Source organism: Corythoichthys intestinalis, chromosome 1, assembly GCF_030265065.1.
Source record: "Corythoichthys intestinalis isolate RoL2023-P3 chromosome 1, ASM3026506v1, whole genome shotgun sequence".
Taxonomy (NCBI): Eukaryota; Metazoa; Chordata; class Actinopteri; order Syngnathiformes; family Syngnathidae; genus Corythoichthys; species Corythoichthys intestinalis.
Genome location: NC_080395.1, coordinates 73,749,562 through 73,776,991, shown reverse-complemented (window position 1 = coordinate 73,776,991; position 27,430 = coordinate 73,749,562). Strand labels below are relative to the sequence as shown.

Here is a 27,430-nt window from a genome sequence, read left to right as displayed (position 1 = left end):
GCAGGAAAATAACTAACAATTTAGATAAGTGAATTGGCAACAAACAAAATTCAGCCTCCACCATGTAGCCAAAGGGGCCAACGATTAGCGTGGCAGCTAACGAATACAAGGGACCCTAAGCAGGTAGCTCATCTGCCAAACATGTTTATGCACTGCCAAGGCACACTTCTGCAATATAGGCTACCCACCTCTCTCATTCACACACAACACTTGGATTGCCACTAAACAGGATGGCAGCTTGAGGAACGAACCGCAGGCAGTGAAAGGAGGAAAAAGTGACTCGTGTACACTAGCAGTGCAACGGTTTGCGGTTCATAGCTGAACTGTACGTTTCCCCCCTGAACGGTTCAATACGCCTTTATGAACCGCGCCTTTTTCGGTTTTGCAATTAATTTATTCCGAACGCTTGTGGAATGAATTGACCGAGCTCTGTGTGACTGTGTGTGACCGTGACGTGAAGCACAGCTGTGGAGAAATTCCCGCCCCGCAAGTAAGTGTCCGATCGCTGTCAAGCACCTGTGTAATCGAAGCCGAGAAACGCCCTCTCTCGCTTACGAGCGAAGTGAAAGTGAAACAAGAAAGAAAACAAAAAGCTATGGCGAGCGGAGGAGTGGAGAGACCGAATTTTGAGGAAGCACCGGCTTCTTTCAAATCTGCGGTGTGGCAACATTTCGATTTCCCCGTGGACTACAATGCGGAGGGAGAGAAAATATTGAAAAAAAAAAACTAAAACAATTTGCAAGCATTGCTCAGCGCTTGTTCCCTATGCTAATGGCAACACTTATAACATGACTTCGGCACCTCAGCCGGCATCAGCCACAGATATCACTTTCTCAGAGCAGGACAACCCCGAAGATGACACCAGTGAAAACACACGGCGGGCTTCGTTAATTTATTTGCAACGCTTGACCCGTGTTAAATTGTTCCCTCGCGGACATATTTCTCCAACAACGTAATCCCCGACATTTATTAAGTAGCACGCAAAGCTATCGAAGATGATTTCGCTAAAGCACACAGTTTCGCCCTGACCACTGATAGTTGGACATCCCGTGCTACAGAGTGCTACTACCTTACTGTGACGGTCCACTATAACGTTTCGGCAACGAGACAATGTGCGTTAGAGAAAAGTCAGAGACACGGAGAGGGAAGAGTGTTTGTTGTGACGCTGTAGCAAACGCGATGCTAAGCTAGGTGGCTCCAATATTTACTGACTGTAACCGACAGCCTACAATTTACGCCTAGATATCTCATGCATATAGAACTACATGAGAAATGACAGACTCGGTAGCGTTAGTAAACAGCCGCCATTTTAGAGCAGTAAACTTCTCAGAAAGGCTCTTTTGTAGTGAACCTTCCTAGCGAACCGAAGTAACTTTTTATCTAAAATACTCCTAAATCGGCAAAATCTTGAATTGAGTCTATCTTTAAATGATGAAACAGTTTTAAAATTTTCACATGTCGAAAGTAGACAGAAGGGAACTAATGCAAAAACGGGAGCAATTTTATCAACTTTAACGGTTGATTCACAACATTAAATGACCTCCAAACATAGCAAAGGTTACTATGTTTTTGTTTGTTTGTTGTTTTTTGAAAAAAAAAAAAAAAAACATGAAAGGTAACACCAGGTACTTTGCCAAGTAACTTTTTTACTACTGTGTGTGTATTTCAGTAGTCAGTCACTACACTATCCAAAGAGCAAAGAGGCATTTTAACAGTCGAAAATGTTTACATTTTAAGTGTTTATTTCATTTTCTTAAAAGCAAAATGACGGCAGTTTAAAAAAAAAAAAAAAAAAAAGCAAAACACAAACCGAAACCGAATTGAAACCGTGATCCCAAAACTGAGGTCCAAACCGAACCGTGGGCTAACTGAACCGTTGCACTCCTAGTGTACACCGGCAGTGAAGAGAGGAGAGACAGTAACTAGTGGCCGCCATTGAAGGGAGGAGAGAAAGTGACTCGTGCGTGCGTCGCTTTTCTTAAAGGGCCAGCGTAGTAACAATTAAACTAAAGCACAAACATGCAATGGGGCTTTCCTACAATAACACTATTAATTAAATATATAATAACCAAATAACCCTCTCTGGGTTCCTCACAAAAAAAAAGCCAGGAAATAAATAACACTATTGGGGGAAAAAAAAATAAATCAAAATGCTCTCTGGAATTGTTCAGGGGGGCGGACCAAATGTAGAGGCGGGCCGTAGTTTGGGGACCCCCGTCATAAATCAAAATGCGGACAAATAAGGCTAGACGCTGTAGGCGTGACCACTGACTACTCAAACCACGCCCAGTTTAAGTGCCAACTGTCAATCAGCAACTTGTTACTATGTGGTAAATGGATGCTACTTTGTTTATATTTTTTCTTGTGTCTACATAACACATCTTCATTGTCAGTGCATCCCTTAACCGCATTTTTGGCACACCACACTCCCACCAGTGCGCGATGTTGTGTGTTGAGCTGACCTTGATGCTTTCAGGGCTTGCCTGACTCGAACAGCCAAACAGTTCCCACCGCAGCAGATTTCCATCATACTCCAAAAATGTCAGGTAAAGATTCCTGAAAAACTCTACATGCTTATTCTTCACACGAAGCTTCTTTGGAGAGTTCCAGTGGATCACCTAAGAGCATAGATTGAAGCAGGGTGTTATTTGGTCCGAACAGGCCCCAATATAAAGTATGTGGCTACATCTTTTCTCTTCAATAAAGTAGGAGGAAAATTACACAGAGGCAAGCAAAAAAAGTCATCTACATCAGCAGGGATTTACAGTGGGGAGAACAAGTATTTGATACACTGCCGATTTTGCTGGTTTTCCCACTTGCAAGCCATGTAGAGGTCTATAATTTGTAGCATAAGTTCTCCTCAACTGTGAGGGACGGAGTCTAATACAAAAATCTAGAAAATCACATTGTATAATATTTAAATAATAAATTTGTATTTAACTGCATGAAATAAGTATTTGATACATCACAAAAATCGAACTTAATATTTGGTACAGAAACCTTTGTTTGCTATTACAGATACCAAACGTTTTTGATACACTACCAACTAGTAAATATTTCGGCTCTTAGTTCTTTTTTAAGAACCCCTCCTGTTCTCCACTCATTATCGGAAGTAACTGCACCTGTTTGAACTTGTTACCTGTATAAGACACCTGTTCACATGCTCAAACAAACAAACTCCAACCTCTCCACAATGGCCAAGACCAAAGAGCTGTGTAAGGACATCAGGCATAAAATAATAGACCTGCACAAGGCTGGGTTGGGCTACAGGAAAATAAGCAAGCAGCTTGGTGAGAAGGTAACAACTGTTGGAGCGATTATTAGAAAATGGAAGAAGTTCAAGTTGACGGTCAATCTGCCTCGTTCTGGGGCTCCATGCAAGATCTCACCTCGTGGGGCATTACTGATCATGAGGAAGATGAGGGATCCGCCCAGAACTACACGGCAGGACCTGGTCAATGACCTGAAGAGAGCTGAAACCACAGGCTCGAAGAAAACCATCGGAAACACATTACGGCGTCATGGATTAAAATCCTACAGCGCACGCAAGGTCCGCTGCTGAAGCCAGTGCATGTCCAGACACGTCTGAAGTTTGCCACTGACCATCTGGATGATCCAGAGGAGCAATGGGAGAAGGTCATGTGGTCGGATGAGACCAAAATTGAACTTTTTGGCCTAAACTCGGCTCGTCCTGTTTGGAGGAAAAAGAAGCATGAGTACAACCCCAAGAACACCATCCCAACCGTGAAACATGGAGGAGGAAATATCATTTTTTGGGGCTGCTTCTCTGCCAAGGGTACAGGACAACTGCACCGTATTGAGGGGAGGATGGATGGGGCTATGTATCGCCAGATCTTGGCTGACAACCTCCTTCCTTCAGTGAGAGCCCTGAAGATGGGTCATGGCTGGGTCTTCCAGCATGACAACGACCCAAAGCACACAGCCAAGGCAACTAAAGAGTGGCTCCGTAAGAAGCATCTTAAGGTCCTGGAGTGGCCTAGCCAGTCACCAGATCTGAACCCGATAGAAAATCTATGGAGGGAGCTGAAAGTCAGTGTTGCCCGGCAGCAGCCCCGAAACCTGAAGGCCTGAGGACCTGAGGAGTGGGCCAAAATCCCTGCTGCAGTGTGTGCAAACCTTGTCAAGGACTACAGGAAACGTTTGGTATCTGTAATAGCAAACAAAGGTTTCTGTACCAAATATTAAGTTCGATTTTTGTGATGTATCAAATACTTATTTCATACAATTAAATGCAAATTTATTATTTAAAAATCGTACAATGTGATTTTCTGTTTTTTTGTATTAGATTCCGTCCCTCACAGTTGAAGAGAACTTATGATACAAATTACAGACTTCTACATGCTCTGCAAGTGGGAAAACCAGCAAAATCGCTAGTGTATCAAATACTCGTTCTCCCCACTGCTATTTACATAACGGTCAAATGTCATACAACAAGTTTAAACAAGTCAATAATTCTTCTAAGAGCGTTTTTTTGAGCATAGTTCACATGAGACAAAAAATGTTGACTAAACTGACGTGTGTTTTCTAGTGGCCAGAGCAGCTCCAATATTCTTTCATTGTTTAGGCTTCAGATTGGGTCACACTTGACTGATTGGCTCTTGAAGAATCTGTTGCCTGGAGATTCACTTTATCCTTCTTGGATTGCTTCCATATTATACTGTTTAAAATAATAAACCATAATTTTTGGTGTGGTAATGAATTCTGTTTATGAAGATCAGACCAGAATTAAGAATTAAGTTTTAAAATTTCCAATGGTTAACTTATTTTTTTACTCTTTGTGAATCATGGTGCTTGAGCATCTCAGTACAGCTGTGCTTCTCAATTATTTTCTATAGACCCTACTCACATGACGTTACAACCACGCCTCCGCGCCATGTTGTCTGTCTACTTGTCGTGTATATGCATTACCGCTACGTAAATTCCTCCTATTATGGCGTGTTTTTCTGCTCGTTAACATTAATAATCAAAATGGTGAAGGCGTGTGTGGCGGTTGGTTGCAATAACAGAGAAGATAGACGGAGAGACTTGAAGTTCTACCGTATTCCGAGAGACCCGGAGAGGAGAGCAAGATGGACTGCTGGAATTTGGCGAGAAAACTGGGCTCTAAACGTTTACCACGGATTATGTAGTAGTCATTTTATATCTTGTAAGATGCATTTAATATATATTTAGAGGGTTTTGGGCTGACAACCACAATTAAGATCATTGCGAGGCTAATCGCCGACAACATACAGTTTCAAATTCAAGATGCTTATTTCTTCCACCATCATTACATTTTGAATAATATTTAGCTGGTACCAAGTGAAAGAAGCTGGCCTCGTCTACGGATCATCAGTTAAACAGGTGTGTCCAAACCTTTTGCAAAGGGGGCCAGATTTGGTGTGGTAAAAATCCGGGGGGCTACCTGGCTGATTTACATAGAACAATATATTTAAACAAATGTTAGCAAGCCCTTCTGTGTGTCACATTTGCTTTATTATTTTTTTAAATTCGTAATTTCAACAGTCTCGTCTTTGTGGTGTTCTCTTTCGACACTCGGGCTCTTGCGAAACTGCGGTCAAGCCACCCTCCACTCGTTAAAACGAAGTCAAGCTAGCCGCCCCTCATTTTGTACATGTCAGCGTGTCTTGTTATTATCGCGTCACATCAAACTCTTTGAAAACAGCGACTGTCTCTTTGTAAATGAGGCAGAAACAGTTGTTGCGTGTTTTATTGAAGAAATAGTCCAATATCCACCTATCCTTGAAGCGTCGGCCATCGCAGTCAACTTATTTTTTTTTTTTTGATCGTCGCCATTTTAGAAATCACACAGGGTAATGTTGCTTAGAGTGCTGCTCTTAATGTTTTTCAGAGTTTCGTGAGAATAGGCTGAGTTTCTGTGGAAAAGATAGTTGTATATATCAGGGTAGCAGATGTCAGGCAGAGAGGGCGTAGACAGCGGGTCGAAAAATATCGATTTAGGCATCAAATATGGATCTGGCGATTGGATAGACTGAAGCTTTTCCACATAACGCCTTTTATGCAACGCATCCAATGAGTTTACCGCGTCTGAAAGCACTGGGGCTTCCATGAATTGCTCTATAAACTGAACGACTAATTGAAACGATTGAGAATAGGGCTAAACAGAGACGGACAATATGGCGGCCGGATACAGCGACACGTCATTCTGTGACGTCGGTGAGTAGGGTCTATTACGCCCCCCCACCTCCCCCCCTCCAAGGAAGATGTAAATGTTTCGCGCCCCCCAGTGCTTAATTTGTAAATCATAAGGTGCCGGAATGCAAAGTACATATGACAGCGCAGAGATGACGAGACGGGCACAGGTCCTGGAACATACGCAGAAAATGGTGCTGAAAACAACACGCAGATGCCCACTTGCCATGCTGTGGGACTTTTCTTTTTTTCTTTCTTTTCTTTGTGCTTTTCTGATTCGTTTTGAACCATCTTTCTTTTTTTGGGAAAAAAGACAGCATATGCAACTGTCTTTTTTTGGCATGTTGAAATACCGTTTTATCCTGGCTGCTTGCTCCCCAGATGCCGCAAATTTCCAACTTTTTTTTTTTTTTTTAATTATTATTATTTTTTAATGTCAGGGACTTGATTTGTTGGTCCAGCTTTTTAGTGCATCAAAAAATCTTTGACTCTTTCAAATGATTTTTATGGGGATTTTTATACATTTTTATAAACAACATGCAATTCTTGGGATTTGTTTGTAAATGAATTTATGCATTTTATTTTATACTGTAATGTCCATAACTATGTGTAACATTCTGATATGATGTTTTCCGAGGCACCCTGAAGCGCACGCAACTTCACTGTTGTTTTGTTCACGTGATGCGGGAGTGAGATAGAGAGGCACAGAATAAACAGAGTGGTCTTTCCTCGTCTCCCACTGTATTAAAAGTCAAAGCCGAACAGCCCGAAAATAGCGCATTCTCGGCGGCGGCGTGACGATCCCAAGCCAAAAATGGCACTTCTCGGCGGACACGTGTGACAGACAGTGGGTTGCTGCGTGAGTCCGGCCGGAAAACAGCGCACAGCTCTTCATAGCTCTTTGCTCTTGCTTGGTTCAAAAATACTGCACACACTCTGAAAATGAGAGCACCACTGCTACCCACTGGATCACCCAATGAGTGGATGTGCAAGTACACTTTATTCTAGTACGGCAAAAAAAAGTATGCTCCCCGAGGTCACATGCGTCACCCCCGGCATCGCTCTGCGCCCCCCCTAGCACGCCCCACTATTTGAGAAGTACTGTAGTACAGGGAGTCCTCAGGTTACGATGTCCCCGATCTATGACGTTTCGACTTAAAGGGAACCATGGATAAAAAGACGTAGTTCTTAAAAGATAAATGTTAGTATGAGTAATAATAATTTGATATTAAAACCCCTTTTAATGTTTTCGTTTTAATAAATTATGTAAAATTTTGAATAAAAAAATAAACTAGTAGCTTACCATTGTTGTTGACCTCGCAGGGCGGTGACATCACAGGGCTACGCTGCCGTACTTCACAGTCATTCTAACTATGTAAGGTAGTGATTTAAAAACACCACAAGGTGTCAATGGCGAGTTTTACATTAATAAGACATCAAGCCACCGAGTGCGTTTTGTCCCTCGACTGACGCCGTAGCTCCGTTTTTTTTTTTTTTTTGACTATGTCTATTGTGATTCACGTTGATTTGAGTGTTGTCTTCACAAGACTCCTGAAAATTGTTCCCAGCTTTATAGTTTGTGTATTGTGACTAAATATTGCCATCCAGTGTATTTGTTGAGCTAAAGGAGTTGCTAAAATGTTTAAATATAGTTTGACCAAAGTCTGAGTAAGTTTTATGTGTATTTTGCGCATCTATTTTGATTGTGATTGCCAGTTCTCTTTGCATTGTTGTGTTAACTGTGTGAGAATAGGGCCTCATTAATACAAATTGAAGCGCTTTTCTTTTTGTGAACATTATTTTTTTTTAGGGATGTGAATATTATTTCTGTTGTATTTCCACTATATGGTACTTATATATATTGTGAAGGAGTTGCCGAAGCTTTTGCCAATTAACGGCGCAGTCCGAGCTACAAATCTGACTGCCTATGTCCACTCTCCTTTCTCTCTCCCACTGTGGATTAAAGAAACTACAGCGACAGTCAAGGGGAAAAAAACGCACTCATTGGCTTGATCCCTAATTAATGTAAAACTCGCCATTGACACCTCGTGGCGTATTTAAATCTCTACCTTACATAATTAAAGAGTGACATGCTTTTTTTTGTTTTTTTTAAGAGTGATAGGTGGAATTCTGGCAGCATGGCCCTGTGACGTCACCGCCCTGCAACGTCAACAACAATGGCGACCTACTAGTGAAAATAATTTTACAAATTGTATAAAAACCAAAAACTCAAGAGGGGTTTCAATATCAAATTATAATAACTTGCACTAACATTTATCTTTTAAAGACTACAAATCTTTTTATCCGTGGATCCCTTTAACGATGCCTCATCCACCATTCAGTCCCGAGTGACATACATGCTGAGCTAGTACATAGTCCTTGTCTGTGTTTGTGCGCCGGGGGGATCTTTGCCTTATTCGCCCTCCATTTTTTCCACATTATGGCCCCAAAGGAGAAAGATGAGTGTTCTAACTGGGTCCAAAAGAAAACCATTTACCTTGTAAATGAAGTCTATCACCATAAAAAGAACGGAGAAAGGAAGAGACACTGACGAACATCTGTAAAGACTTATGTTGCGTCAGACCAAAGTTAAACCATTGCGCGAAAGCACTGTGCTCATCGCCAGAATAGAAATTTACGTCAAAATACTTAGAATCGTCGTAGGTTGAGGGTGTCTTAACCCTGTTTTACTTTTAAGGAAAGTATCATCTTACAAAAAGAACTGGCTCCTTTGTCTCCAGTCTTTTTTTTTTTTTTTTTTGTCGCATAAATAGTACCTTACTGTACCTCAAAGTGTCTTATTTTCTAATTTGCTTTATTAATATGACGTGTTCTGGCCTCAGTAAACTTGAATTTGTACATTTTTACAGACAGCAAACAAGGCATGTGTGCTTTTTGAAGCTTTTTACTTCATTCACTTTTGACAATTTGTAAAGCTAACAAACATATGTACACTTATGTTCAAAACGATACACATTTTGACAATAAAACACTTGACACAAAACAAATGGTGTTCAAACGTCCATCTAGTTTGATCAATATGTAAATTTAGTAGATTAAATTAGCCTAATTTGCTTAACAAAGCTCTGTTATCTTAAATGCTACAAATGCTAACGTATTTACAATTCTCATAGCAAATTGCGTTCACATAACTCCACAAACTGTAGATCTAAACTTAATTACAAATGCATACACAAACATTATTAGCTGATTAGAAACAACTTACAGCCTTATGTGGGCCAGCACACCTACCCTTTATCCATGTCAGACATCCCAGTCTGCACAGTCATACAATACGACAGTCCAGCCAGACCCAACACTGCCACCAGAAGGCAGTGTATTCTCCATCACTAAACAGAATCACATTTGGACTTTATGGATAGTTAATTTGAGATTTAGAGGTACTTAAGGGGTTAATTCTGATTTACGTGGAAATTTTGGTTACGTCGCCAGAGTAGGAACTGAACTCGTTCGTAACCTGGGGACTACATGTAGTTTGGTTATAAGAGCAAGTTTTTTTCTAGCTCCGCCTCTTGGCCAAAGTAAAGTCTTATTAGCGCCAAGACCATTAAAAAGCAATTCATACCTTTAGTAGCTCAAAGCTGGAATACTGCAATGCACTTTATGTTGGCCTTTCCAAGTGGTCTATTTCACGTCTGCAACTTGTTCAGAATGCTGCTTTTAATCGGTACATCCACACATGAACATATTACCCCCGTGCCATCGTTACTCCACTGGCTTCCAGTTCATTTCAAAATTGATTTTAAACTTTGTCTTTATTTTTACCAACTGCCGGGCTCCCTCCTATTTGTCATGAGATATTAACCATCCCTAACTCTGGCAGGGCTCTTCGTTCCTCCGGCCAGCTTCTTCTGCAAGTTCCAAGTTCGAGACTGAAACAGTGGGGTGATGGATCTTTTGTGGTTGTGAAATAGCCTGACATCCGTACCACCACTAATCCTTTTTAAATTTCGGTTATAGACCCACTTTTTTGGACTAGCTATTCTCCCGACTAGGGTAGCCTGGTTTTTAGGATTTTGATGTGTTCGGATTTTGGTAAAGGGGGAGATGAAGTCACATTTTGAATATCACACAGTATCTCATTCCTGTAAGAGCGAATGACCTTTCCTCATTTTGTGTGAGCATACCTTGAGATCGGAAACCTCAGTGTAGCACAGTTCAGAGCGAGTGTGATCGGACAGCTGAACATTCCAGAAACAGGGCAGCTGATAGACTAAGACTGGATTCTGCTTTATGAATGCATTGAAGATGTCCTAAAAGGATAGCAGACCGCTTTGAAGGGAAAAACTGTCCAAATTTTATTTTAGGTCTTACATTATTACAAATAATAACCTTTTCACATCGTTCTGCGCCAGTATTTTTTCCTCTACTGCACAACAGAGGTTTTCCTTACCTGGTCAGCAAGAGATGTGCTGAGCATGCTCATTAACTCTCTCTCTGCTGTCAGACGCCAAATTTGCTCCCATCTGATTTGTCGCAACCGCTCCAGGTATAGGAGAATGACACCTATTTTTTCACATGAAACAACAGAAATTATGACTACGAAAATGTAACCTTAGTAATCGTTGGGTTAATGCAACAATGTTTGCAACACCGAAGTTTGAAGGTATGAGCAAACTGCTTTCTTAAGTCAGAACTCAGGATCCTACCTGTGTTGAAGCCTCGGCCAAGTGCAGGCCACGGTTTGTGATTTTTCCATAGGTTTCCAAGGTACCAATCGCTCTGGTTTTCCACAAGACCAATAACCTGTTTGTCTGTGAATGAAGAAACCAAGATATGTTGGCCTATAGTTACCCAAAACCAGCATAGACATATTAGTCATACTGTATGCTAGGGGTGGAAACCAGAGGTGGGTAGTAACGCGTTACATGTACTCCGTTACATTTACTTGAGTAAGTTTTTGAGAAGAATGTACTTCTAAGGGTAGTTTTACTAAGCCATACTTTTTACTTGAGTAGATTTGTGAAGAAAAAACGTTACTCGTACTCTGCTACTTTGACAAGACTCGTTACATTTTTCCTCTTTATTCTACATACTAGATTTTTTTTTTTCCCCCAGCGATGCGGAGAGTAGCTCTACCAATTTCACCAACGAAACGTTGCAACAATAATCACATCACTCCATTAAACCAATCAGACGCAAGCTAGCTGTTCTATGATCACGCCAGCCAATTCAACCAAGTGACGTCTTTAAAGCACCATAAAAAAATGAAGTATTTGACATAGTCGAAAGCACGGATTTTAACCTCTCTCCCAGTCTTTATTTGGCACCAATTGAACACGGAAAACCGGAGCTATGATCCTTTTACTTTCGTAATCGTAACTATGGAGGAACTGGTATTCACTATTCAAACCAGAAACTATTTCTCCACTAGGGGGCACACATGCTCTTGAGACGAATAACGCTTTATCTCATTTTTTTCAGCAGGGCCGAGATCCAACAGTGGTATGTGCCATGTGGCAAGATGGATTTTGCCATGTGGCATTTTTTCTTACCATGTGGCAAAATTGATTTTGCAATGTGGCATTTTTTCTTGCTGAGAACCATTTTTTTGCCATGTGGCATTTTTTCTTACCATGTGGCAAAATTGATTTTGCCATGTGGCATTTTTTCTTGCTGAGAACCATTTTTTTGCCATGTGGCACAATGGATTTAGCCATGTGGCATTTTTTTTTTTTTTTTTTTTTTTGCTGAGAACCATTTTTTGCCATGTGGCATTTTTTTTGCCATATGGCAAAATTCATTTTGCAATGTGGCTTATTTTTGCCATGTAGGATTTCATTTCTTTTGCCATGTGGCAAAATGGATTTTGCCATGTGGCATTTTCTTTGCCATGTGGCATTTTTTATTTTTTTTGCCATGTGGCAAAATTTATTTTGCCATGTGTCAAAATGGATTTTGCCATGTGGCATTTTTTTGCCATGTTGCAAATAGATTTTAACGTGGCATTTTTTTTTTTGGTATGTGGTAAAATGGATTTTGGTTTGTTGCATTTTTTAGGGGTGGGGGGTATGTGACGTTTTTTCCGGTATATGGCAGTTTTGCAGGCCATGCACATCCATGCCATTGACGGCCATGCACGTCCTAATTTTCAATTCATTTTTAATGGCAGAAAAACGTCTGACTGTGATTTTTGGCAATCCACTTACCTTTACAGCGCATTGACGTTCAATAGACACCCAAGTCAGGCTATGCCATTGACGGCTATGCTCGTCCCATATTTTCCATTCATTTGAAATGGCAGAAAAACATGTGGGGCTGTGATTTTTCACCATACACTTTACATTAGAGCGCATTGACATGCAACGGACACCTAAGTCAGGCTATGCCCTTGTTGCCATTTTTTTGTATTTCTTTGGCTAAATGTGGTAATGTAATAGGTTATTGTACAGTGTCATTGTAACAACAGTTCGTATCGATAATAGGTACCGTAATTTCCCGAATATAACATGCACTCCCCCCCCCCCCCCCCACCCCCCCAAAATCAACTTGGAGAATCATGGTGCGCATTATAAACGGGTACATGGATGGAGACAGAAATACATATGGATTTTATATATATATATATATATATATATATATATAAACCAATTTTTTTATTGACACGGCCACGTTGTGTTGAAGAAACGTATGCGGCGATCCGTTGCCGACCATTACGGTACGTGACGTCTCCATTTGTTTTGGTAATACTTCACTCTGATCGGCCGGATGATTTCATCTGTGTTAAATTCTTTTTTCACCCTTCATAAAGCACAGAATTTAGTTTCTTGAACTCATTTGAGTCAACGTTTATTGCAGCTTCGCAACTCTGACCATAACAAACGTGACAACACAGACTTCCTGTGTGTGTCCGTCAACTATATCTGTCCCTCGGGAAACTCAAACCCAAATAACAATAGTTCCTATTGTTACTGTCGTGTCGACAGCGATGAGCGCTCTCGGATTTCCGACTTACGTTCTCACTTTCATTTTACAGATCAATCCATGGAAGAAACATTTATTCATCATGATGAAACGAGCAAGTTATACAGCAGCCTTTAAAAGAAAAGTCACATCTATTTTGTTTTCTCCTAGATTCTGGTAAGTTGGAAAAGTTGTCAAATCATATTATTACCGTAAATATTGTCAGTTTATGGTAATGTTTTGAACTACCAATATGCTATGCTTGTGCTGTGTTTCACCAGTCAGTAAAATGACATTTCTGTATCTGTACACGAGCTCTGTTTTCTTGTATTCTTCTATTTATTGGTGCTAAAATTAGGGTGCGCGTTATAAACGGGTACAATAATTTTCCCTAGATTTTACAAGTAAATTTGGGGTGCGCATTATACACGGGTGCGCCTTATATTCGGCAAATTACGGTTGGTACATCACGATACAACTTGCAATACAAGGCTCCGGATAACGATAAATGATCAATTATCGATACATGGGTCAGGAAATCATTTTGAGATATACTACAATACAATTAATAATTTTGGCAGCTTTGGTCCTCCGTAACATATGTTAACCATGAATAATTACAACTGAATTTTTTTGTTTGATAAAATTTAAAGTATCTTACCTGTGAACTTTCTGAAAATACCCCAGAGCTCAGCAATATCAGTCGCAAATGTGATGTCTGTGTCCAGGACAATAACTTTTTGCAGGTCAAGTGGCAGGGCTTTGGTTAGAGTCAGCTTCATCAAGCCATAAATTCCTGAGTAATGCGTGTTTGGTATCCAAGAAACCTTGGACTGGATCAGAACAGTAAATAATTGATTAGTTACGATACGCTCACAGCAAAAGCACCAAATTTGACTACATTTGATGCTCAAAATGCAGACTAACAAATGATTACACTGGAATTCAAGCACATCATTTTTTTCCCCTTTACGCTTCCCTTTATCATAGTTAGAAGTAGTGTTGCAGTTGAACAACTTCAATCAATGAAAGTTAATCAATTTGTTCATGAACTGCGTAACTTGTCTTCGTGAATGTGTTTATAACGAGTTCATCCCAGTGCCGGTGATTGGATTTTAAACAGTAGTTTATTTCAATTCAAGAGTGCCAGGTTCCATTCGACTACAATGGAATATTCAGCCACACACATACTGTGAACAAGCCATAATTTACATGTGGGAAAAACGCCAGTATTTGGCAACCAACAGTTGTACGAAATATGCCTGATCAAAATTGATAGTATATACTTTTGGAGTACAAAACAAACATGAAGTGACACATAACCGCTATGAGTCTTGGTAAACGATGAACTTAGTTTTAAGTATTGACAGAGCAAGTTCATTTCAAAATTTGGGAACTGTACTTTCAACTACTTTGTGTAGAAAATAAAGTGTCCCAACAATGGCTGCAAGGTATGAAAATTATATTTGAGTACAGGCACGTGGACAGAACATACAGTGTATCACAAAAGTGAGTACACCCCTCGCATTTCTGCAGATATTCAAGTATATATTTTCATTGGACAACACTGACAAAATGACGCTTTGACACAATGAAAAGTAGTCTGTGTGCAGCTTATATAATAGAGTAAATTTATTTTCTCCTCAAAATAACTCAAAATATAGCCCTTAATTTCTATACCCCTGGCAACAAAAATGAGTACACCCCTTAGAAACTACGTACAACCCCTAAATGTCCAAATTGAGTACTGCTTGTCAATTTCCCTCCAAAATGTCATGTGACTCGTTACAGGAGTGCTGTCAGCATTGCTGCAGAGATTGAAGAGGTGGGGCGTCAGCCTGTTAGTGCTCAGACCATATGCCGCACTCTACATCAAATTGGTGTGCATGGCTGTCACCCCAGGAAGAAGCCTCTTCTGAAAACGGCACAAAAGAAAGCCCGCAAACAGTTTGCTGAAGACATGTCAACAAAGCACATGGATTACTGGAACCATGTCCTATGGTCTGATGAGACGGGCGGGCTTTTTTGTGTGCCGTCTTCAGATGAGGCATCCTCCTGGGGTGACAGCCATTCACACCAATTTGATGTAGAGTGCGGTGTATGGTCTAAGCACTAACAGGCTGACCCTCCACCTCTTTAATCTCTGCAGCAATGCTGACAACACTCCTGTAACTAGTCTCATGACATTTTGGAGGGAAAATGACAAGCAGTACTCAATTTGGACATTAAGGGATGTACATAGTTTCTAAGGGGTGTACTCACTTTTGTTGCCAGGGGTTTGGATGTTAATGGCTATATTTTGAGTTATTTTGAGGGAGAAATAAATTAACTCCATTATATAAGATACACACAGCCGACTTTTCATTTTGTAAAAGTGTCATTTTGTCAGTGTTGTCCCATGAAAAGATGTACTTAAATATCTGCTGAAATGCGAAGGGTGTACCTAACTTTAGTGATACACTGTACTGTAGATGGGAGCAGAGGTGGGTACAGTAGAGTTACTTTAACCCTTTAACAACGGACCTGTCGGCAATGAAACGTTTACACATATCATCTTTGAAGGTTCGGCACGCTGTAATTACGTCACCAACGTGCCACTCTTTGGTCTCATTTGAAAGATCGGAAGTTGAGGTCCAGGTTATTACTTGTAGTCAATCGACCAAGTAAAAAGGGAGATAATGTCAAATTAGTTTTATATTTTTATTGCCTCAATAGATTAGCATTGAAAGACTGCGTGGACTTGAGTTTATGTCCATACTTCCATCATGACATTTTTCAAAACCGAAAGCACCACGAAAAACGACATATCCCAGGAGCCATTGTGAGGTCACGAAGGACGGACGTAATGTGAAGGAGAGGGAGTTGAGGTAGCGGGCGACGGCTGGTTGGATTGAGCGAGCAACTTTGAAACGTGTGGAATGAATCGATAACTAAATTTAACCCAATCTAATGTATTATTTCATCAACTCGAGGAAGAGGATGGGCCAGATCTGGATGCTACGTATATTTAGCACTTACTAAGCACAATATAGTCAATATGAACTCAGGGTGTGACTTGCCCGGTATACCAGACTCACCGCTGTTCCAGACTCAATCGCTGTTCCAGCGATTGAGTCTGGCGACAGTCCGGCGGATCAAATTCCGAGGGCGGAGCAAGCCACAGCACATCAATCCGCGAACAATCAGCGACGGGCAGACGTGACGTTGTTAAAGCGACAAGTAATTAGGGTGAGCGGAGAATGGAGACGTTTATTCAACATGCCTAGCGCGAGCCATGTTGACTGTTGTCAATGACTTGTGTCGATGTGTTTTTGGTAATTTAAAACTGGTTTTACTGCGGATTGGAACATATTCTCGGCTCTCCCGTTCGCCATCTGTGTTGTTGTAGACTTTCGGCGCGCAAGAGTGACATTACTCGTTAAGAACACGTCCCGCAAATAAACAAATCTGATTGGACGGTTGATTTGTACTTGTTCGAGAGGCCATTAATGGGCTAGGTCCCAGACTATTTCGCACAGTGTTTGAAAAATACAGGGAGAATAGTCTGGCGGTGCCAGGCAAGGGTGTGACAATAAATCGAAATGGTAATGTATCGCAATACTTTCTAGGGCTTCAGCTATCGAATATTTTAGTAATCGAGTAATCGACTGAAAATTCTATCGATTAATCGAGTAATCGGATTAAACAAATATATTTTTGGGTGAAGAGCAATTATAAATATACATGAGAAAACAAGACATTTCATCTAATCTTGAACCATTTTCAGTCAATCAATGTCTTTATTTTCGATGTATATTGTTGAAAACAGCCAACAATTGCATCTCAGATGTAACTAGAATTTAAAAAAAAAAAAAAAAAGACTAATTCACTGCTTTAACTCAAAAAACTTTTAGATCTTATTAAAAAAAAAAATATATATATATATATATATATATATATCTCTTACCTAAAAATGCCGTTACGCTTGATAACACACGTCAAAACACGTTAAAAGTTAGGATTTTTTCCCACGTGTTTCAATTGAATTTCTCTTTGTGTCAAGCCATTTTTAAGTTCTAGTTAAGTTTTAAGTTAGTCTAAACTGTAAGTCCTGATAGGATTTTGAGGTTTTGCAGTGTTCAAAATAAATGTATGATACAGGCTGTATTGGAGCACATTAGGGACCAGTGCTACTTGGTGTTTTATCCAGCAATCACTACTGAGCTAAAATTGATAGTTAGCGTGATTAAGTTTTTATTTTACAACCTCATCACTCCACAACGCTATGTAATGTTAAAGCCTGTATGTAAGACACGTTAGCCACGCATCGACAGTGGTCATAATTAATTGAAACCTAGCCCTCCGCAGGGCTAACATTACGTGAGGTAGTAGCGACAGTAACGTTAATCTTATTTATTAGCGCTTAGCGCTCTTTATTAGCGCTTAGCGCTCTACTGCTTTAAGATGGCGGCTGTTTACTAACGCTGCCTAGACGCGGCCGAGTCTATCATTGAGCATCTAGTTCAACATACATGTGATCTCTATGAGACTTATCAGACGCTACCTGTACCAACGTAGCATCGTGCAAGCTAGTATTTAGCAACGTCGGCGTCGTTTGTGGCGGCTGTCGGCTGCAGTAAGTTTTTTTTTTTCTTCTTCCTCTCCGCACGTGACAGCGCGTTGTCCCGCATTAAAAGTAGTCTGAGCAAAACGTGATGCTTAGAGCTGTCAAAATAAACGATTACTCAAGGTGAATAAAATTACTCGGATCAGTTTTTAAACTCGAGTTACTCGAGTTGCTCGAGTACTCGTTTCAGCTCTAATACTTTCTATTCAAAAAGGTTATCAATATGCTCTTGCCAAGAATCGAGATGTCATTTTTGTCATTATTTGGGAAAAAAACCCAAAAGGAACAGACAGGTTGCCACCAAAATCTTCCACGAGAAAAGTGTCTGTGTTAGCTCATTGGCTACCATTGACAGCGATAGACATCCAATCCACTTTAACTGACAGGGTCAAAGCTCTAGAGCTCTCAATGGCACTGAAATACAGTATTTGAAGCAAGTCTTCCTGGTTTTGCGGGTATTTATCGGTCATTTCATTATCATTTTAGGTGTCATATACAGTTTAAAGACACTCATATTCACGATTTTGTGGGTCAAAGCAGTTTAAAAAGACAAACGGGTAAATAAATCAAACCCCACTATTATTGTAGGAAAAAACAGTTCAGAATTACAACTTTATGTACTAGGGTTCGGTCAGACACAGGTCACTTGTCTTCAGTTTGTCACATGCAGTCTATGTGGGAACAGCTCTGTGATTACACTGCTACTCCTCCAACCCACTCCATGGCCATGCTGAAACCTGACACTGTCTGGCTCATTTGTATACGGCAACGGTGATTGGAATTTTACTGAGGGCTGAGTGGTATGTGCGTATGTGTGTTTGTGCTGCGCGGACCAAATACACCCATAGTAAAAGGAAAGAGAACAACGTTTTGGCGATCGTGTCTCTCTCTTTTCTGTCAGATTTTTCAGCTACTATAGATTATTTTGTCAACTCGTCAACTGATGAAAGAAAAATGCTTCTGCTCGCCTCTTAAAGAAACATTATGTAAGATTTGCAATTCAATTCTTTATTACATGGCCCTAATATTTTAATACATATTAAATAAACTTTTTTATACATAGTTCTAGCACGGTTCTCAATGGTTAAACCAGGATTTTCCCATTTTAAAAGACTATTTGCAACCACAAAAAGTAGTTTTTGATTCTGTGTTTACCAGGATGTCCCTCCCTCCACCATCAGCCAAAGGTGTACCGCAGGTAACACGTCACTTTTGCTCATTTATATTCATGACGTTAGCAATTGTTGCTAGGCGGGTCAACCCCCCGTTTTTCCCTAATAGTAAATGCGTGGAAATAGTGTACGAACGAGACGTTTACTGAGCTAAACCTACCAATTCTGTCCGAAAATGATGTCGCTGGTGCCAAAATCACTGTTAAAGATGTGGAAGAACATACAAATGTTCAGTTAAAGAAATGGCTTGAGTGTCGAGGGCTGAAAAAGACGGGAAAAAGAGCCGACCTGATCAAGGGTTAGCTTTTTTATCGACACCTTTTTCTTGTGTGCCATACGCCACTGACAATGACATTCTCCTGTTTCAAAAATCTATCCTTTACCACCATATGCCTTATCTTTCTTATATATTATATCCTCTGGTTGTCTTACGTCTCTGACCGTTCCTGGGGGCAATTTACATTGCTTTTTTTTGTGTAGCGATCGCAAATGCTACTAACTGACAGCTAGTGAACACTTAATTTTTTCATTAATAATAAATCTTAATTCTATAATTTATTTACAGTTCCCCCTTACTAAAGTTGCTTTTTTACAACAGAAAAGGTAACAGTGGCAGTCAGATACCATTGTAATTCTTTTTTTGTTTTTTTAAATATCAAAATGGCTTACCTCTTCGTCCTCTGTAGGACCATGGCCCCCAACAAAAGGCTTACTGCATATGAAATGTGAATGTCTTCACCTTGCTGGTGTTAAATTGGTCTTTTGGACGTCGGTTCCGGGAAACGTATGAAGAAAACATCCTTCATATGTTGTAATGTCTAGAGTCGTTTCTACAAGTTCCATAGCAGCGTTTTCTTTTTTGAAAGATTACCGGAGAAAACAAGCAGAAATAACACGGATTGTATGCTAGGGCGTGTCTATAATGACCCACTTCTGCATTACGATGGCGACTTTCTTTGCATCACGCCTTAGCATAGGGGCTGAGCTTAATTTATTAATGGTCATTTGAAGACACCACACGCTCATGTCCAAGCCGGATTTAAGCTTGGGTTTTTGAAGAAGTACGCTGTACCGCATACAAACAGGGAGGATTATCTCAGAAGTGATTTGTTCGAGGATTTAGGTAATTGTTATATTTTTCGTACCATGCATGCATTTTTAAACATTCTGAAAAAAATCAATGAGAGAAATCAGCCGCTACTGCATTGGCATCATAGTTCGCCATATTTACGTAAAATAAACGGTAACTGCACGTTTTTTGTTGTTGTTGCTTTTAACCAAGAATCCAGACTGTTTTACGTCGATATCTATGAAGAATTCGGGGATTTAAGCATTTACTGTATTCACAAGAATTTTCACCAGAAAAGCTCTGTTTACATCAGGCGGCCGCTAGCCTCATTCGCTAACAGAGTAGCATTGTACTTCGACATATTTACATAAAATAAACGCTAACTGCACGGTTTATTTGCTTTTAACCAAGAATCAAGACTGTTTTACGTCCATATCTATGAAGAATTAGGGCATTTAACCATCTAGTCGTAAGAATTTTCGCTAGAAAAGTTCTGATTACATCAGGCGGTTGCTGGCCTAATTCGCTAACAGAGTAACATTGTACTTCGACATATTTACGTAAAATAAATGCTAATGGCACGGTTGATTTGCTGTTAACCAAGAATCGAGACTGTTTTACGTTCATATTTATGAAGAATTCGGGGATTTAAGCATCCTGCATGTTTTCCTTAAGTATTGAGTTTCTGATGTGAACATTGAGTGATTTATTAGCTGTAGAAAAAAAATTAAGTTGCTATTTTGGGCAAAAACTTATATGATATGTTAAATATTGCTTTTGATCCAGAAAATATAGCTGATTATCTCTGCATTTGGTGATTTTTGTGTATCTAGTGTAAAATCTGAGAATTTCATAGCCATTTTAAATTTTGTTATACCTATATAAAAAAATAATTAATCGGGATTTTATAAGGGAAGGACTGTGAATTTTTTTATGCCGCTGCTCAAGGAGAGTCACATTTGGCTAAGGGAGGTGCCTGTTTTTGTTTTAGGTCGGTAGCAGCTTTGGTTTTGAAAATATTTGAACTTGAAATTTTTGAAAATAGGCCCCATACGGATCTGCCCTGCGCCCTGTCATGTCAATATATTATGAAGTCTACGGAATATCCTAGAATGATTTCCTGACCCATGTATCAATGATTGGTGAGCCTTGTATTGCAAATTGTATCGTGAGGTACCAAGAGGTTCCGACCCCTATCCAAGAGACCATGTAAAAGACTAGGATAACGTAATAGCTTAGCATAACAAGAGTTTGCTGCTTTGATGAAGCAAAACAAACGTTTGCGTGTTAAAAAAAAAGCAGCAACAACAAAAACAATCACGTCCTGCGATGGGACTATCACTCATGCAAGCCTTGTAGTTTTGAAATAAATAAATTTCCCAATTAAAACCATAATCTAATATTAACATTTTTTTTTTAAACAATGCCTACAAATTAAAGTGGGAAAACTGAAAAAAAACATACAAAAAATAGAACCTCAGCTCAGTTACAGGGGAAATATTCAACTCAACATATAGGCTAAACCAGGGGTGGGCATTACGTCGATCGCTATCGACCAATCGCAACGCTAGTGTGGGTAGCTCGCAGCATCAAAAAAAAAAAAAAAACAACAAAAAAAAAAATTTTTTTTTTTTTTTTTTTTTAAATGTACATAGTTAATTATGTTATGTGAGCAAACATAATTTACCCTCCATTTTTTATTTATATATTTTTAAATGTACACAGTTATTTGTGTTTTGTGAGCAACATAACCTCATATGTTGCTCACAAAGCATAATTACTGTAACTGTACATTTCAATTTTTTTCTTTTTTTTTTAGTTCACCCTCCTCTCTTAAGGTAGATCGCGGGAGGTTGTCTCATTTAAAAGTAGATCTTGGAGCAAAAAACTTTGAGCACCCCTGGGCTAAACTGATGATTAACCGCCAACTCATCTTGAAGGAGGTCCAATATTCCCCGACAGACAAAATGAATGAGTCACATCAGATTTCGCAGAAATAACTTTTGACCTCGTCTTAGTGTTATCTGCACTGAGCAGTTTTTGTACTCCAGTCTTGTTCACTTTGATATTCCTCAAAACTTGTGGGTGAAATAAATTTTCTGCAGTAAGACCTTTACCACCTTTGACTCATCACACGTCCGTTGGACAGCAGAGATTTTCTTTTGATATGATAAATAGCAATGACTCATGCTTTCAAAACAGGGAACAGGAGGCAAGGGCATTGTAGAACTACCGAGACAAGAGCTGACACAATTATGCGTGCTTAGCATACTCTTACCTTGAGTTCTTCTGCATCATAAAAGCTAACTTGCACAGACGGGACCATCCAGGATTGAAACAAGGAGCTCAAAATTTGTTTGGCCACAGCATCAGTGATAAAATGAAAATGAAGAGGGTTTCTCCTGGGAAGATGAAATAAAAACTCATTTTACTTAGGGAAAAACATTTTCATCTAGTCAAGTCTTTTAAAATAAAATGCAGACAGAATGCTACACCAAAACCCTTTACTGTACCTGACCATTTGGACACATTTGTATTATTATAACATGAGCACAACCTGCAGGGGCAGCCTTACACTACATTTTGTCGCGTGACATTGCATCGCACGCCCTATGCCCGTCGCCAAATGCTGTTTTGTGTTCACACCGACTGTCACTACCCGATCGTGACTGGTTACCGGATCCTGACGGATTGCTACTGCGCATGCTCAAACTGACGTCACTTCCTCTCGTTGATGGCAGATACAGATATATACGTGATAGATTAAACGATAAAAATATATTTTGCTTTCTTGTTTTTCAAGACTTTAAAAAGTACTTCTCTTACATACTCTCCCATCACCCCAGGTCATCCTTCAGAGACCATTATCACCCCCCCAAAAAAAGAAAGAAAAATGTATTTTTATCGTTTAATCTATCATGTACATATCTATATCTGCCGTCAGCGCTCGAGAGGAAGTGACGTCAGTTTGTGCATGCGCAGTAGCAGTTAGTAGCCAAAAGGCCTCAAACAACTTCCGGTTCACGTGACGTAAATATATGTTCTATAAAAACTTTTAATATTTTTACTGTTTTCTTTTGGTCTAATATATTTATATACAGTGGTATGAAAAAGTATCTGAACCTTTTGGAAGTACTCACATTTCTGCATAAAATCACCATCAAATGTGATCTGATCTTTGTCGAAATCACACAGATGAAAAAACAGTGTATGCTTTAACTATAACCACCCAAACATTTATAGGTTTTCAATTTTAATGAGGATAGTATTCAGACAATGACAAAAGGGGGAAATAAGTAAATGGACCCTCTGCCTAAGGAGATTTAAAGAGCAACAGAAACCATTTTTTACCAAGTTATTTAAGGCAGGTGTGTGCCCAATCACTGATGAATGGTTTAAAGCTGCCCTGCCCACTATAATACACAGCTAAACAGGAGTTAACATTTCGTGGTAACGATGAGCGTGTAAGCTCTTCTAAACGTGGCATATATGTAGAACGATTACATGGTTTTGCTGAGAAAGATGAAAGGTTAGCTAGACATTTGGACACATCCACTGTGTTTTCTGGCTTGTCAAATAGAACACAGAACGATCTAATTGAAGCAATCCTCTCCATTGAGGCGGAGAGATTTTTTTTACAGTAAAGGAAAATAAGGAGGACTTTTACAAAAAGGGCGTAGGTTTGCATAGGGACGGTAGGGACATAACACTACCAACTTTTCAGGATGCTAAAATTGTCCCCACCAACTTTTAAGCAACCTTACCTTTTTTGCATGATATAATGTTCAGTTATATAGAGAATTTAGATCTTTCAATAGTTCCATATGTTGTAAGGATAGAATTGACCCTACCATTATTAAGTGAATTATTTTCATTATGTTTATGTTTGCTAATAAAAACCAGACATTTATTGAGGAAGTTTTCAAAATGTTTCTTTAGTATTTTTTTAAAACAAAAGTTTGAATCGAACAGTGTATCATCTGAACCAATGCATGTAAAAGTTATTATCAGAAGATAAGGATTTATTTTGCATTGATCATTTTGCCTATTAATTAATTAGGTTCATATACATGAGAAATGTGGCCCTTTGCCCCCTTCATCCAATCTGTTTGGTCTAATTAATGTCCCGTGCTGTTATATCGTCCCTACGAATGTTGATATCAAACCTATGCCCTTCCAAAGTAACGCCGGTTTTTGTGGTGAAGGACAGGCACAAGAGCACAAACAGTTTTCATTTCAATCTTATAAAAAAAAAATTTTTTTAAAGAGCTTAGACCAAGAAAAATATAATAGAATATTTAAAAACTAAATTTTGGCCTTAAATAAAATATTCTTTGTTTTTCTTTTCACACTTTTTGTTTAGCAATCTGTAATAAATTGATTAAAGTATCAGAATTAAACGTTTTAAAAACAACTGAATATTTCACTAAAGGTCAGAATTGAATTCTGTGGTTTTGTACACCACTCTTTACTCTCATTTATGTTGCATGAATTATAGAATTGCAACGACCAACACATTGAGGGTGTAGAGCAAATGCATGTTGTTTTCTTACTTTTACGTATCGATAATATGAACCGTGTGTGCGTGTTTTGTGAAGAATGCTGATGAGATATCCAGTAGCCAATTGAATAAGCTACCCTTTTTGGTTTATATATTTGGAAATCTGACACTAAAGGAGTCAGTGCCTCACCAACCATGAACCTCACCGCACGTCCCTGAGTATAGTACTAGTAGTATTATAATAATAATTATAATAAAAGGTGTCATTTTAAAGCTAAAATGGAATTCAAAATGGAAATGAAGAATCTCAATTCTGAAGTATGTGGGATTAACTCCAGAAATCGTTATTTATATGACGAACATGACGTGCTTTTATTTTGAAACGTTCACCGGAAGTACGTTTGCTCAACCACTAACTTTACCGCTAGCTTTACACTCCGCAAAAATAAAAAAGCTCTTTTTGTCATTGCGTTGTGGTGTCATTAGTCTATTTTTTTCCTTTTTTTCGTTTGCAAATGCTGTTAACCAGCGATTTTTCATGTTTAAAGTGTCACCTTTTAACCGCAAATTTGCGTTTTGGCAAAGACTGCCAATGTTTTATAGCAGGCTAAAAAGGTTGTCTTTTTCCCCCATTAGCCTCAATGTAGCAATGCTAACGTTTACAGTGTTTAATATAGATGAGTTTCCTTATTTTGAATGTCTGATCTTTAATTCTACGGTGTGTTGATGACCAATAAATATCTAGGCATAATATTTAGGCATATTATCTATACTAGCCTCTGTTTTTTATTTATTGCTTATTATTTTTTACTCCAACGTATTCGCTGTCTGACTGCGTGCAATGGACCGTGATGCTCGTACCGGGATGGTACAGGACGAATACAAATGCCATTACACACTTACAAGCAATTTTGTATTGGACTTGTTATGTTCACATTCTCTCCAAAGAAAGGGGGAAGTGTTGCTACTGTTAATTTGGATCAATGCAGCTACACCAATATAAAGTCCCTGACAAAAGTCTTGTCACTTATCAATTTTGAAGAAACAATTGCTAATAACCTGACTTTTAATTATTCAATTGGTTTCAGAAATGGCCCATATGAAAGCTAAGACCCTCCCAAATGATGTTGAATGTACAAAAATATATTTCTTTCACTGAAAAAAGATTTATTATTTAATGAACACATAAAGGTCATATTTGGGCTGGACAAAAGTTTTGTCGCCAACAGAAAGAAGTGTGAAAATTGAACAAAAAATGTACTTCAAATACAAAAATATGTTACATAACACAAGCGAAATAAGTAGTGGTGCTGTGAGATCCAAATGTAATATTTTGTATGACTTCCATGGGCTTGAAGGACTGCATCCATGTGGTTTGGCAAGGATTCATACAATTTATTGATGAAATCATCAGGAACGACAAAGAAAGCAGTCTTGCATGCCTCCCAGAGTTCATCAACATTCTTGGCTTTCGTCTTCCATGCTTCCTCTTTCAACCTGTTCATGTTGGTGACTGAGCTGGCCAGTCCTAGAGGAGCTTGATCTTCTTTGCCTTGAGGAACTTTGAGGTAGAGCTTGACGTATGCGATGGAGCACCATTCTGCTGCAGAATTTGTCCCTTTTTATGGTTAGGAATGTAAGAGACAGCTAAGATTTGTTGATATTTCAGACTATTTATGTTGCCTTCCACCCTGCAGATCTCTCGCACACCCCCATACTGGATGTAACCCCAGACCATGATTTTGCCACCACCAAACTTCACTGTTTTGTGGCAAAAGGTGGATTTTTCAGATGAATCTTCCATTGAATTACACCACAGTCGCCGCAAATATTGCAGGAGACCTACTGGAGCCCGCATGGATCTGAAATTTACTCAGAAAACAGTGAAGTTTGGTGTTGGCAAAATAATGGTCTGGGGTTACATCCAGTATGGGGGGTGTGCGAGAGATCTGCAGGGTGGAATGCAACATAAATTGTCTGAAATACCAATAAATCTTAGCTCCCTCTTACATTCCTAACCACAAAAAGGGACAAATGCTGCAGCAGGATGGTGCTCCATCGTATACTTCGATCTCTACCTCAAAGTCCCTCAAGGCAAAGAAGATCAATATCCTCCAGGACTGGCCAGCCCAGTCACCAGACATGAACATCATTGAGCATGTCTGGGGTAGGATGAAAGAGGAAGCATGGAAGACGAAACCCAAAAATGTTGATGAACTCTGGGAGGCATGCAAGACTGCTTTCTTTGATGTTCCTGATGATTTCATCAATAAATTGTATGAATCCTTGCCGAACCACATGGATGCAGTCCTTCAAGCCCATGGAATTCATACAAAATATTGAATTTGGATCTCATAGCACCAGTATTTAATTCGCTTATGTTATGTAACATATTTTTGTATTTGAAGTACATTTTTTGCTCAATTTTCATACTACATTCTGTTGGCGACAAAACTTTTGTCTTGCCAAAATTTGACTTTTATGTCTTCATTAAATGATAAATCTTTTTTCAGTGAAACAAATGTATTTTTGTACATTCAACATCATTTGAGAGGGTTATAGCTTTCATATGAGCCATTTCTGAAACCAATTGAAAAATTAAAAGTCAGGTTATTAGCAATTGTTTCGACAAAATGGATAAGCGACCAGACTTTTGTCAGGGACTGTATATGTTAAACTACGTAGCATTTACAAGTAGAGGAATTGTTGTTGTGGGATGATTAAAAATCGTTGCACAATACCCACGGTGATTAAATGTTGAAGCTGGAGACCACTGCCCACTTTTTAATGTTTTAAAACACAACACTGTCCCCATTACTAAGACTCTAAAATTATGGTAAATAATCAAACAGGTCTCACCTATGAAAGAGGACACTCTTGACTAGTGTAACCATTTCTCTACTGGCGTTGTGTCCAGCACAAACGCAGGCAACATGAATTACCTGTGGAAACATAAAATGGTAAATTCACTCATTGCTTGGATT

At 39.2% G+C, this 27,430-nt stretch overlaps 1 protein-coding gene across 5 annotated transcripts in view; it reads right to left on the bottom strand.

Moving 5' to 3' along the window:
- Positions 1-27,430, bottom strand: part of large2 (LARGE xylosyl- and glucuronyltransferase 2) — a 131,557-nt gene that overhangs the window by 41,237 nt on the left and 62,890 nt on the right. For 4 of the 5 annotated variants that reach the window (XM_057839131.1, XM_057839122.1, XM_057839140.1 and 1 more), the window contains 7 exons: positions 27,306-27,388; positions 22,224-22,347; positions 13,760-13,931; positions 10,845-10,949; positions 10,589-10,701; positions 10,323-10,448; positions 2,463-2,618 (listed from right to left, as the gene is read on the bottom strand). In XM_057839131.1, coding sequence (XP_057695114.1) covers positions 2,463-2,618; positions 10,323-10,448; positions 10,589-10,701; positions 10,845-10,949; positions 13,760-13,931; positions 22,224-22,347; positions 27,306-27,388 — 879 coding nt within the window. The remainder of the gene's footprint in view (positions 1-2,462; positions 2,619-10,322; positions 10,449-10,588; positions 10,702-10,844; positions 10,950-13,759; positions 13,932-22,223; positions 22,348-27,305; positions 27,389-27,430) is intronic. The other variant, XM_057839149.1, reaches the window with a different exon arrangement.